Raw genomic sequence first — 14,217 nt, 5'->3', positions numbered from 1 at the left:
GGTTGAGTTGATGGGGATTCCACGTACATCAAAATCTTGCCATATAGGTGGTGGGCATTTTGATGCACAAGCAAATATATACCAAGCTATACATCTGCTTCCACACTGTGTATATCTAAACCTACTTCTACATGTGGATTCTATACTTCCTCAATACCACCTCTGTCTGCCAGTGCCCTGTAGATTTCTGTTGCAGAACCCAAGCAGAACATCTAGCTACCCTCCCCCCTCCAAAGTGGCTGGATGTTGAAGAAATAGTTCATTAGGTGTTTTAAAATCTGAATATCCTTCGGGATCAGGCTTTCCAAATATAAAACTAGTATTAGAAAGACTATGTATGAAGCCATTGTCTTATTAACTATGGAATAAGTATTCCTTCGTGGTTTTAAATGTTACATATGATGGATTGTATACTTTTCATGCATAATCCAACACACACACACTATCTGAAATATCCTCTAAATATAAAAGATTGAAAAGTCTGGAAAACCTATCCAGCACCATGGTATAGAACATCACAAAACCTTAGCAGTTTAAAGCACTGGTTTTTCAATTGTATCTTTTTAAAAACTTTATTTTATACAGAAAAAAATAAAATGTAGTTCCCCAGAAGACTTACAGATTCTTTCACCGGACAAATGGTTGGATGATAAAACTGCACATACCTTTTAAAGTGCTGATTAGGGTTTTACACTTACACTGTCTGGCAAAACCCTAGAGTCTTCTTTCTCTCCTCCCCTTCTCTCAGCCCCTTTCCTGCTATCTCTCTTGCCATAACTCAACTAACCCAACAGAACCAGTCAGTTTTAAATTTCAGTTGGGACCCCAGTGACCTGTTAATGAATCTACAGAGAGGAGGAAAAACTCACAGTGTTGAGTTATGCCTGGTGTTGCTAGCTGACTTGGAGTCAGAAATGCTTGAAGCGTTAACGTAATTGCAAGAATGTGAAAAATGAAGCGTTGGGCTCCTGAGCAAAGTGAAAGGTCAAAGCAAGCCTTACACAAAACAAGTCTCTGGAAGATGGCCTCATTAGACCATTAAATCGGCTTCTCCCTCATTTTCTCCCTTTATAAAATGTTTTAGTACTTCATTTCTATTAACAGATTTACCTACCCCTTCCTGTTGTTAAATAAATAAATAAAAACAAAAGAAACCCAAATGTATTTATTTTTTATTCTTCACTAGAATAATATTTTCTGACCCAAATTTGCTTCAGTAGATCTGAATCACTGTTAACACAGTTATTGCTCTGGAGCACACTAATACTTACACTAGTACAGTGTACATTATAGTTTAGTTTTCTCTTGTACGAACAAGATGACATGCTAAAAACAACACTGAGCCCAGATAATATAATTAGGATTATCTTTCACTGTACAGTGCCTGAAGGGTTTAACTCTTTCAGTGTCAGAAATTCAATTCACTCAAAACTGACTTCAGTAATACTTGTTAATGCTATCATGATGCTGCACTGTCCTTCCACAAGTTACTCCCGCCTGAATCAAAGTGTTCCTCGTCAAACCCTGAGATTTATTCATTCCAGAAAGAACAAAAATTTAGGCATTCTGTTACATCTTGTTCTCATGCTCATCAACTACCAATATGCCTGCAAGTGTACCAGAAATAATTGCAAAACAACCAACATATCAAAGATTTTCCACTTAAACCTTCCACTAATTCAACCATGGATATAACTAATTAAGCAAAACAGAAATAATACTAGCTTTTGTATGTAACAGACTAGTTCTTATCTTGCCAAACTCTATGGGGATGGTGATACAAACATTATGACGGAAGAAAACTACAAAGAGAAGGGAGAAAGATCCAGAGAGAAATATGTATTCTGTCTGTTTGTTAACTTTATGAGAGAGTTAATCTAGACATTATTTTCCTTGTCACCAAAGCACACACATGGTATCAGGAAGGAAATGGCTACAAAGCACATCTTTGTAATGTAAGAGAAATAAGAATCAACCTTGCTGATAGGTCTCCTTAAAACTGCTATGAAAACCACAGCTGTCATACAGTAATTCTGAGGTGAAAACCTAAAGTGAGAGAAAAAATACATAGAAAGATGGAGCCAACTTCCATGTGCTTATCTATGGGATACTAATGTATCACTCTTTTATACATGCTTCCTTTCCAGGAGAAAATTTACCAAAGTAGTGGAAATGTAAGGAAACCAACAGCTACACAGTGTTGTATTAAAAAGCAAAATCACAGTATTAAATGGTGGTTACAAGAGTAGCACAGTGTTGATATCAAAGCACAAAAGATGGACAATGGTTAAGAATTAGAAAGGCAGATTTTTATTTCCAGTTGGCTGGGGGGGGGGGGGGCAGCAGGGTGAGACAGATCATTCTTGGCTACTAGATTGTGCCCAAGGAAGTTATTATCTAGCTCCTCCTAAACCAGAGCCTAAAAGCAGAAGAAGGGCAACAAAGACCAAAAGATTTGAAAACAGTGCCTAAAAATAATAATTCTGCAGACCTTACTCTGCCAGAGGGTTCCTATACTCTTGTTTCAAAAGGCTTCCTGTAAGTATTTGCTGATATTGCCCATCCGTAGGAAGTGCTGAAGGCAAATTCAACAGACTGTCTCTTTTAGAGCTGGCATTTCCTGAGAAGGGAAGGGGATTGTGACCATCAAGGACTTCCCATAGTTTTCCTAAGCATAGAATGAATGTCAACTTTTAAAGTGCCACCACAATGTCAAAACACATGTGGGAAACTAGGGCTTCAAAACACTGCATGTCAGATATGCAGTTCTTACTTTTCTAAATTAAATAACAGCAAAGGTGATTAATTGCGCTTGCAGGAGTACACTGATTGGCTAAACAAATTTGTCCATGAACATAATGAAAACATTGTTGAGCCATCTACAAGTCTGACCTTTAATGCCCATGAGAGCTTTAAAGAAATAGTGACATCCTCCACACAGTCACATTTTGAGCATTTTACGTTTCCTATATTTAGGGCTCCGAGTCCCTATTTATGTGGATGATTGAGAATTGGAGTGTTGCACATCTTTATGACTATGAAGAGCACAGTCTTTCAATTTAAGAAAGTTAATATTTTTTAACCTTCTAACTCTAGCAGAATAAATGACTTTTATTGATTTTAAATCTCAGAACTATTTAATAGAGGTTCGAACCATATCATGTATCTTGTAAACTGATAACTGATTATTACAAAGAAGGCTAACTTTTTTTAAACTAGTTTTACTAGTTGCTGTTACTGATTTCTTGTCTGAGAAATTTGATCGAGACATTGGCCCAGAACAGACCAGCGATATATGCCAGCATTGGGGCAGAGTGGGGGTATGGTGACTGCACGCCACACTCCCGAACTCTGCCCCATGCTGGCGCAATGCTATACACACCACCACACTGTGGGAGGCATCATGGCATTCCCTTGGCACACGTGCTGCACCAAAGGAATGCCAAAAAGCTGCAGTGCCAGCAGCTATGGTGACCTTTCCACTGTGCAAAAAGAAGCCGCTTTTTGTAGCTTCTTTTTGCGCCGCAGACCTGCCAGGTTTGGGGTGTGACGTGTGGTTGCTGCATCCCTTAGGGTCCATAAAGCCCCATTGTTTGAGCACTGTGCTAAAAACAAGCTACATCCAATACTCCAGATGAAAATGTGTAATGATAATAGAACTACTGAAGTAGGAGTAAATATAATACAAGGAATAGGATCTACAGATCCTTTTTATATTCATATAAGGGCTTGGCACAGCTGGTGAGCTACTTGTTTTCCTTTCTTTCCCTGGAATTCCTTATGCTGTGACAATGTTTGTGAAGCTACCCTAAATTTCTAGAGCAGTTTGCAGAGCAGTACAGGAGCCTGTAGTTGGGAACATGGGACTGTAGAGTCCCTCTATGCATGCATAGTAGAATATGCAGTTTTTTGGACAAGCTGTTATGTCATGATCCAGTGAGCTGTTTTTAAGAAAAGAAAAGGGACTTTTCAGTGCATTGTTCAGCAGCAAACCCAAATTTACCACTGAGTATTAATTGAGAAAACAGCTGAAGCAGATTTAACTATTTTATATGTATGTGTATAAGACAGTATATAAGGTTTAATTACATTATATACTAGTGTCTATAAACATATCCTTATCTCTAAAAATGTTATGTTATCTATTGTATGTGTGTGTGTGCGGTGGTGGGGGGATATACTCCTTTTCGTCAAACCATGGCCCCAACCCATGTTATTTCCCCAAGCTGCTGTAGGTTCAGATGAGATACTTATTTCATCATCATTAACCACAGCTTCTGGTGCATGAATTAAAGCCATGGTGAGTTAGCGGCTGTACAAACAGCATGCTCAGGGGTGGGGTTGGGGATGTGACAGCCACAACCCGCTGGAAATGGAAGCCCCGGTGCTACACCCTTATGATGCCCCTCATGTGCAGCGCCGTGCACCATCTGTATGGGCATGCTCCAAGATGGCACCCAGGGTGCCCAGTAGGGTTTCTGAACGTGCAAACATGCAGCCCCCATGCAACCCTAGTTTGGGCCCAGGCTGGCCCAAAGTGCCGGTCTGTCCATGCCTTTAAACACTGACTCCACACAATGCCCCCAATCAATACCAGGCCTCCAGTCATTGGTTCTTATAATTTTTTTAAAATGTCAGGAGTTCTAGTCATGCTACTCAAGTCTCATATGTAGCTGGGTTCCCTCTTTTCTGTGAACTTCCCTACAGTTGTGTTTAAGGTCTTGAAAAGAAAATAAATGAGCACAGAGCATGTATTAATTGTGTTGAAGGAAAACGTATCCCCATTGTCAGTAGAAGTACTAATACCGTTTCATTACTACATAGTTTACAGCTATTGCAAAAACATGTGCAAATCCATCACATAATATGAGCCTATCTATTACAACAAGTACAATCTGCCCTATCTCCTTCAACTGAACAACCTCTTTTTAAAAAATCTTTTCAAAAAATTAGTAAAAAATGAATGTCCCTCCCTCCACCCCAAAACCCACACTTCCTCAGACAAGGGGCAGCTACACCTGATCTCCACACATCTTAAGTGTCATCCTTTACAGACCAGTACGACAGGCATCCATACTGTACTATTGTAAAGAGAATTTACAGCACTATAAAAAGCAGACTAACTGTGAAAAACATTTTGTGAAATATTATAAATGTCTATCAGTATTGGAAGACTGTGAAAAATTCCATTTAAAATATTTTAAAGGTGTGAAAGGACTGAGGTATATAAATATTTTTTATAACTGCTAACTTAAGTGATTACATGTTATCAATTTTTGCAGTCTTGGTGAAACTAAAATCAGTTATATCAATAGCCCTGTTTCAGGGTGTACTCATTTGCCCATGAATAAGCCCCCTTGAAACCACAATGAGACTTACTTTTGAGGAGATATATTTAGGATGATATTGTTAATCATATATCTGTAAAAATACTAAGACAGCCATCTCCAACCTGATGCCTTTCAGATATTCTGGATTTCAACTCACATCATGCCCAGTCATCATGCTCAATGGTCATGATGGTTGGGAAAAGTAATCCAAAACTTTACTACAAAGTACAACGCCACTGTTTGTAGTAGAAATTACATCGTAAATCTATATTCTACTCAAAAGTAAGAACCATTGATTTTAATGGGATTTATTCCCCTGTAAGTATATATATGATTCACTTCCTCATTAATATGTTTAAAAATGTGCTGTAACTGTGGTAGGTAGACAGACATAGCGTTTTTGCTACATCACAATCCTGAAAACATCATCTGGGGAATAAGAATCTCACTGGTTTAAATAGGACTTATTGATGCAGTATAGGTAACAATGTACAACAAAAGTGTCCTATTATCTTTAACAGGGCTACTTGGAAGTGAAATGTGCTACAGATTGTAGCCCAGGAAATACCTGCATGTATGTGTGTATTGGTGTGTTCATATGTGAGTTAAAAATGTCTTTTTTTATTATTTCGTGAGTTAAAAGCATTTCAACTGGCTATTGGAGACCTTTTTTAATCTGACAGTACAAATTAAATTTTGTATTTAGAGAGCAGTGTGAATTGCTGCATCACAGCTGGGTTGTATGTCTGCCATGATATTTACGTATACCACACAAAAATAAACTGGAGATAACCAAATTTGTAAAGGAATTGGCAGAACTAATCAATTGTTATTGCAAAGCTTGTTTGAAGATTAGTTATTTAGCTTTGAAATAATAATAAAATGCAGCTAAGTAGGTTGAGAAAAGGAAACAAGTGTCTCCCTAAGTTACAGCTGATTACACTGCAAGCCTGCCACTCTGTGTTTACACTAAGGCAGATGTACTGATATAATAAAAGACACTGGAGTTATTTTAGTCATGCCTACTTTGCACAGGGGAAAAAAGCTTGACCTTTTACCTTGCTCACTGCTGTTGTCTCCACTCTGGGAAGCATGGCCCCCACTGGAAGGCCCTGGTGTCCCTGCTGAGTGCGTTGAGGTTGCGTCATCGTGGTCTCTCCAAGAGGAAGGATTCTGGTGTCAGTGTGTTGGATTTTTTCCCCACCACAGTTATCATTCCAATAGCAAATTCAGGAATTCAGGAAGAGGGGGTGGGAGGTAGAAAAAAGTAGGCACATTAGCATTTGCAAAAGTACCTCAAATGCAGATACCATTTACAGACTGAGAACACACTACAGCTGTAAACCCATAGTGATTAAGTTTGGGTAAGCCCCACTGAACTTAGTGAGACTTACCTTGTAACAGACATACACATAATTAATATATTTCAACTATATTAGATTCAGCATCGTTTACTCCCAAACTAAGTGTGCTTCACATAAGTTCAAAGATTCCCTCCTGCCCATAAAATAAGCCCCCAAACTTTGGCTTTTTATATACTCAGCAGCAACCTGCTTTAAACTCTTAATACTACAATAGGAAACATTCTGATAAATTTGTTGTAATATTCTGACCCTCTAGATTACAGGTGATGCAATTCAGTTCTATACTTATCTTCTCAGAAAGAAACTACAAAGTTCACTGGGACTTGTGTCAAAGTAAATAAATAGAGAATTGCAAATATAAGTCTAATAATTAAATTAAAATATTATGAATACACTCAGATTAACAGCTGTATTACTGTATTGTCTCTTCTTCTGCCTCATGTTTTCCATTATCCCACCTTCCCCCACAACTCTTTGCCTCAATAATACAGAGTAAAATTAATTGATAATTAAGCCTACAAATTAGTCTCTCCCTGCTATATGATTGCAAAAATAGAGTAACCTTGTAAACAAATGCACACTTGATAAGGAAAATGGGAAATAATCTTCCATATTGAAAAAAATGACATGTTTAAAAGTTTTCTAGATGTCCACGACCATTCACAGTAATCACAAGCTAATTAGCCTGTCTATGTAAGTGACAGCATTATTATTCTTGAAAGATAATAAAAGAGAGTGTGAGGGATAACAATCAGAAATTTTAGCAAAACTTTAATAAATTCAGTCACATAACTCCTACTGTTTTATAATTTACTGAGTTCAGTATTATGTTTTCTGGAAAGAAAAACTGCTGTTTTAAAAGAGTAAGTGAAGAAAACTGAAAGTTATATCTAAGTGCTACTTTGCGAAGTATATTCTCCCCCTAGTCCTCCTCCCCTTTCCTGATCATTCCCAATACCCTGCTGCTGCTTAAAGGAAAACAGGAATTCTACTGTACAGGAAAAGCTTTATCAGCACCACATGAAGGCAGGCAAGAGATGGAATTTCCTCTGGCAGAAAAGGAGAGTAAGAACACATGCAACAGATCAGATTTGGGGCTGGGCCTGCATTACTTGTCACCTATATATGACAACTTAAATTAAACACGTCCTAACAAGAAACATTTTTGCAAAACAATCTGTAACAAGAAAATAGCATAGGTTTCAAGGTGTTTCAACAAAGGTAGCATGGTGTAATGATTTGTGTGTGTGTGTGTTGTGTTGTGTGCTGTGTATAGGTAGGAAATCATCATCATCACACAGAGAGAGATTCCTCATTACACCAACCAGTAGCTGTCAGTTGTAAATCCATTACAGTCAACGGGGTGTAGAGAGCCATCAGAATCAGGATTGTCAGTACTCACGCAAAATGTTTTAGTGCCTCAAGTGGAGAAGCCAAAGAGCACATCCCGCAAAAAAAAAAGACTACAGGTGAACAAATGCCCACTTCCAAATGGAAATAGAGGTGGACAAATCCCCCTTGAACCAATACTCAAATACTTGTTTTCCTCCTTTTAATTGCATTCAGAATGTTGCAGCCTAAAGCAAGCGACCTGGTCTTGGTTTGTAAACTGACACTATCTTGTGCTATCATCTACAAACATCTAATGAATGCTACTAGTCTTGCAACAATATTAAGTTGAGCTGCATAATAACATTCAACAATCAAATCCAAACTAAATTCAATGAATATTATCCTGAGTCCATAGCAAGAAAAGAGTGCCTTCCATGAACAGAATTAGAACTATATAAAATGGACACAGAAGAAATAGCCTGTACTGTACATAGTAATCACACAAACTTCTCACTTAGGTCAATGGGACAATCTATCAAATCAAATCACACCTACAATAAAACATTTAAAACACAAATTTCAGACTAGCTAGCTGATACATTTATGTGTGAAGCAGTTTCAACATGATTGAGAACTACAATAAAGCAATAACAATAAAGTATTTCTAAGATCAGTACTTCAAGTAAAAGTACAATTATACTTCTCCCAGCAATATACAAAAAATAATACCATCATGCTGCAATGTCAAGGAAAGGAAAAAAGAAAAAGTAGAATGAAACCAAAAAGAATATGCAGTCAAATCAGTACAGAAGATGAGATTTTAGGGAGTCTCATATGGAAATAAAATGCCATGATCAAGCAAGTTTCTGCACAGTCTCGATTAAACGGATTGTGCCTATGAGCTTCTCTTTTTATCTCTGAGTTAGGAAACCACTCAAATAGCTTCAAGCTGAAGGCAAACAGCAGACAGGAGCACTTCAGCCCTCTGCAGCCTCTTAGCGTCAGCTGTTTGCCGGATGGTAATCAGATAAAGAGCTAGAAGAAATACATGAAAAGGGCAAGAAACAATAGCATGGCATGAGTTAGTCCTCCAACATCATGCTGGAACCTACCTTTATAAAATCTAATAATGACAACATGTTTGCTTAGGGTATACTTTTCAGAACGTTTAACAAGTTATGTTAATTGTATGCACAAAAGGGTCTCATATGCTGGCTAAAGCCCCTTAGTTCATATATGAAAATTTCAATATCAACCACTAACAGCTCAACTACAATGTCAACCAAAATCTGTCATACAATATTTCAAAAGCTAGGCAATCTTTTTGTTTCCAAATCAAAAATGGTATGGAATAGATCACTAAGTGAGGCTTCTTGAAAATGAAAATACTTGGGTTCTTTACCAATTCACTTCAATTGTCAGTTCTAGGATAGTTTGCAATTGCTTAAATATAATGTACTGCTTGTTTTCTTAAGAAGGAGAGTAATAACTAGTAATGTTTTCTTGGAAGAAAAAATAATAGCCAGAGATGTTGCCCAACATGCATCACAATGTGAATGAGGTAAGAATTGGGAGTCAACCACTCCTTGAAACCATAAAGGCTATTACACTACCCAATTATATACAATCTGACAACCTGTTGCTATGTAAATTGGGCCCTATGTACCTGAAAGACTGCATCCAATCTTTTGTTCTCTCATGATTCCAGAGTGAATAGAAGTACTCTTGACTGCTGTTCCAAGTTGATAGCAGAAAACACACAGAGATGTTTTCTATGGGTGCCCAAAATTATGCAATGCTGTTCTCCTGGACACAGTGACCTAATAGGCATTGCTATCTATGCATGTTCAAATGTTGCATTTAAATTTTAAACTGGCTGTCTTCTGAGGGGTTCATGACACTGTGTATCCTGCACATAATGACACAGCACATCCTGGCTGAACCCACCTTTTGAAATTACATTTGTTGAGTCTCAAAGCTAATTCTCAAAAAACTATTCAAGACCATATCCGCTGTATTTTTCAGTCAGCCTTTCCAGTCATTGATTCTGAACATACATCTGCTGAATGTATCTCAAATCTGCTTTTCTGTTGCCTCCATATTTATACGACAGGGTTATGCCAGAAGCCTGGCTGCATTCAGCATGACAGAAACATATATACTCATTTTGGGTAGGCTAAATGAGAGGGAAGGGGGTATATGCTCACTATCATAGAAATAAACATGTTTTAGTTTATTGTTTATGTTATGTTTCTGTTTTATGAGAAGATGCTCTCCATATAGACACATGTTGCATAATACAGAAGACAATTTCACTGTATACAGATATGCTGAAAAAATTAATCCACATTAAATTCAGCCCATAAGTACTTAGGGAAATCAGACCTTTAATGATGATATAGGCTTGACACAACTATCTTTTAATTTTTGTGGGGATTTTTTTACATTAATATTTGCTTTTAAAATGTTGTCTACCCTAGGTATTAAAAGTGGAGCACACTAGAAAATGCATTAATTACTTGAAAACACAACAACATATTCCTTAACTTTGCATACACACTACTACTTATGCATAAACAATAAAACATATGAAGATGTTGGGTTTAATCATCAGCTAAAGTGCTGTACCATGGAAGGCAGAGTGCACATGTATCTATTCCCTGTAGTTTTAATAATTGGGAGTCAAATATGGCGCTCCTCTTGCTCTTACCTAATTGTGTTAAAGAGCAGCGTTACCAGGAGAAAAGCAGTGAATACTGAGTGGCGCACAATAGAAGGAGATGGAAAATAGATACAAGAAGCTAAGTCTCCAGGGGCAGTATTTTCTATTTGCTGGGCTACAGACTCACAGCTGATAATGCAAGTTGTAATTAATATAAAAGCAGGAGACAATATGGGAAAGGCTTGTACTAGCAGGGCCACAAGAGATCACTCTGCAGCTATCCACTGTTTCTCATTTATGCACACAGCCTTCCAGAGAAACACAATTTTGCTAGTGTTTTTTCCCTTGAAAGTTAAAAAAATTGATTTAGCACCATCATTGAATTTTGCTAAATCTGGAGGAGAGCATGAAAAGGACAAGAGTCTCAAGGTATATGAAGCAAATCTGCTGTGTTGCCATTTTACTAGTTACAAATCTAGTGGAAGTTTTAAGTGTTTTAACTACAACAGGATTTGCTGGGTTATTTTTAAAGAAACTACTTCCAAGGCATACATGTTCTAATAACTATTTGTTAAATTTTTACATAGGTATGTGATTTCTTATGTGCCAAGTACTGGTCACTGAACATGTACAGGGCAAAGTATGAGAGATTAACAAGCTTCAGACTTCTGTCTAAATGACATCTTACACAGATACAGATGGATTAGCGCTACATTCCTTATACAACCCAAACTTCCACTGGGCCAAATCACTTTAATTATGCAAGGGCCTCCTCTGGGAATGATTCTGATCTCAAACTACTTTTAAAGTGCTTCAGCTGTTTACTATGATGAAGTTACTTGTATTTCATAGTAATATGAGCAAGATCAAAATAACAGTATCAATGCACTTTAGTGATGCCGATGAGTAAAATGAAGAATATAAAATCCATTGAGTTTGATGGGTATTTCAAATGTATACAAAATTCAAAAACAGGACCTTTCCATACCTACTGAATGCATAAAACATTAAGTTTCATTAATAGAGAGAAAGGAATTTCCACCTCTGGATTCCTATTAAGAAGATGTATAACATGTCCTATGCACAAGACAGAATGTAGTTCTTATCAATCAGTTTCACATGTGTGAGCAGGGAAATTCTGGCATGGCACAATGGCTATAGACCAAGTCCATTTCATTTCACCTCATCTCATTTCATCTCATCTGTGGCATAGCCATAAAGTAGATGAGATCTTAAGTCATCCACGTAGTACTGTGGCAACCAGATAAGCTTCTCTTATTGTAACCAAGAGTTGGTCCTCTATTCTAATATATTACAAGATACAACATATTCTAACAGATGAAAACATAATCTATGCCTAGACTTCAGCACTTTAAAGCAGTTCAGTATATGAAAATTCAAAGATTACTGGGCTGAACAAAAACATATAAAAAGAAATATTAGGAAATTAATGTATATATCAGTTGTACACAGACACTAATTTGACATAATAGATAATATTTTTATTAAAAATAAGGTTATAGCACTGTTTTGCCTTATATTCATCTGAAACACACACCAGTTAATAATGTGTATGTGCCTAAAATTATATTATAGGAGTCAATAAAGTCTGTCTAATGTGTATATAGCATTGAGCAAATGAAACAACAAAAGTTTTGGAGGGGTTAGTAAAGAAGAAGAATTTGATTGTTTTACTACCCTCTTCCAACCAACATGTTTTCAATATTTTTAAATAAGTTTGAATTATTCCTTATATAACAACTCTCCATAGTTCACTTTAAGATATTATATTTGCCTTTTTGTGCTGTGAACAGTTTAACAAAAAATTTAATCTAATATGTAAACCACCTGTTGGTATAAAATTAACAAAGTTCCTCTTTTTATCTCTGTACAACCATTTCTCTTATGCACTAATGTTATGCCCTTAAATTGTTACTGTATAGTATTCTGAAGGATATGTGCAGTACTAAAAACTTGTATCTACAGCATAAAAAAGGTACAGTATAAGACAAAACACACACCCAGAAATGAATGCTAATGCAACTGCCCATTTGATTTAAAGTGTTAAACGGTTACCCAAAGAGGCAATTCAGGCACCATGAGTGAAATCTTAACAACATTTAAAACAATGACTACCTTCCCTGTGATATGTTTGAAACCAAAGTAGAAAATTGTTATGTCACATATAATGAATATAGTGGACATAAGCAACATTTTAAAAATCAAGAAACATTTCGGCAAAGATTATCAGGGGGAAAATCAGGTATAAAATCAGTTATTCCTCAGTAGGACTAACACCTGGTGCTAACTCTGAAAATTTTAAAACTTCAAAACACAAACTATGGAATTTAGCACCAGTCTATCACTGTTACTATGATAGCAAGTTACTTTCCTTTTGGATATTTCATACAGTATGACCACAAAGAAACAGCAGTCACAGTCCGGAGCCACCTTCTCGTAGGCAGCCCTGCTGAAATTGATACAACATTCAAGTAATCCCCACCCCCATGTACACAAGGATTTGTGATGGCATGGTAAATGTCACTGCAACGCAAGCTGCCTGCTGCAGAAAGCAGAGTACGTTCATATGGGTAGTGCCATGTGTGAATTGGTCCACAATCCGGAGTTCTACAAAAGGTCTTTATGGGCTGATTTTGGATTCCTAGCCAGTCTAAAATTCCACAGAACACATTATCTATTGTGAATAAAACCTTGTAGAGAAAAATTGCTATCCACGTATTAGTTAACAAAAGAGCTCAGGACAAAACTGATCAGTTGGAAGAAGCATGTGGCCTAGTGTAATCTGTTTATTTCGTCACAACTTGCTCAAAGGACACTGGAAACCTATGGAACATTTTAATAAATAAGAAAATAACACTTTTTCATTTGCATCCCATCTCTCTATCAGAGATTATCAAGGTGGCTCTTTTAAGGTCCAGAAAAGAATATGTCAACAATACCTTCTATGAAAACAAGTAGATTCTGTCACACTTTTTTAAAAAAGTGCCTGTAAAAGTTTTTTTAAAATAAAAATTATATTTACAGGTGATATAGTGACTATAGTTTCGTATACTGAGAAATAAACCCAGCAAGTGCAGTCTCGGTAGTGGCTGACTCTTTGGGCCCCCTTTTTATGTTTAAACACCTGTTTGTGGAATTCACCCTTTTCATTTTTAGTGTTATACTTTTTAAAAAAACAACCTTGGTTTCTACCTTTAAAAAATTAATACATCTGTGTTCTTAGAAAGCCACTGTCTCTGCCTTAGTAATATATCATATTACTATATTACTGAGTAGCTCATATTTCTTCTGAGTAGCTCATAATACTATATTACTGAACTAAAGATAATGAAGTGACTTGAATGCTTAAAAGATAAGCTACATAAAGGCTAAGTATTATCATACGGAAAAAATACTGTACGTTAATATTCCCCAAATTTTGTATTTTATAGTTATATATACCTGAACAGCTTATGCAAAATGCGGCCCAGCTCATCAGTGCTTGACAGGAATGTCAGTTTAGGCCTCC

The 14,217-nt window shown here is 36.8% G+C and overlaps 1 protein-coding gene across 7 annotated transcripts in view; it reads right to left on the bottom strand.

Moving 5' to 3' along the window:
• Positions 1-14,217, bottom strand: part of LOC149314859 (homeobox protein Meis2) — a 253,578-nt gene that overhangs the window by 229,160 nt on the left and 10,201 nt on the right. For all 7 annotated transcript variants that reach the window (XM_089522011.1, XM_089522013.1, XM_089522015.1 and 4 more), the window contains exon 7: positions 6,389-6,503. In XM_089522011.1, the coding sequence (XP_089378137.1) occupies positions 6,389-6,503 (115 nt within the window). The remainder of the gene's footprint in view (positions 1-6,388; positions 6,504-14,217) is intronic.

The sequence above is a fragment of the Sceloporus occidentalis genome, unplaced genomic scaffold, assembly GCF_023333645.1.
Source record: "Sceloporus occidentalis isolate IW3139 unplaced genomic scaffold, rSceOcc1.0.p SCAF_4, whole genome shotgun sequence".
Lineage (NCBI taxonomy): Eukaryota > Metazoa > Chordata > Lepidosauria > Squamata > Phrynosomatidae > Sceloporus > Sceloporus occidentalis.
The sequence above is the reverse complement of the archived record's forward strand: the minus strand, read 5'-3'. Positions and strand labels throughout refer to the sequence as shown.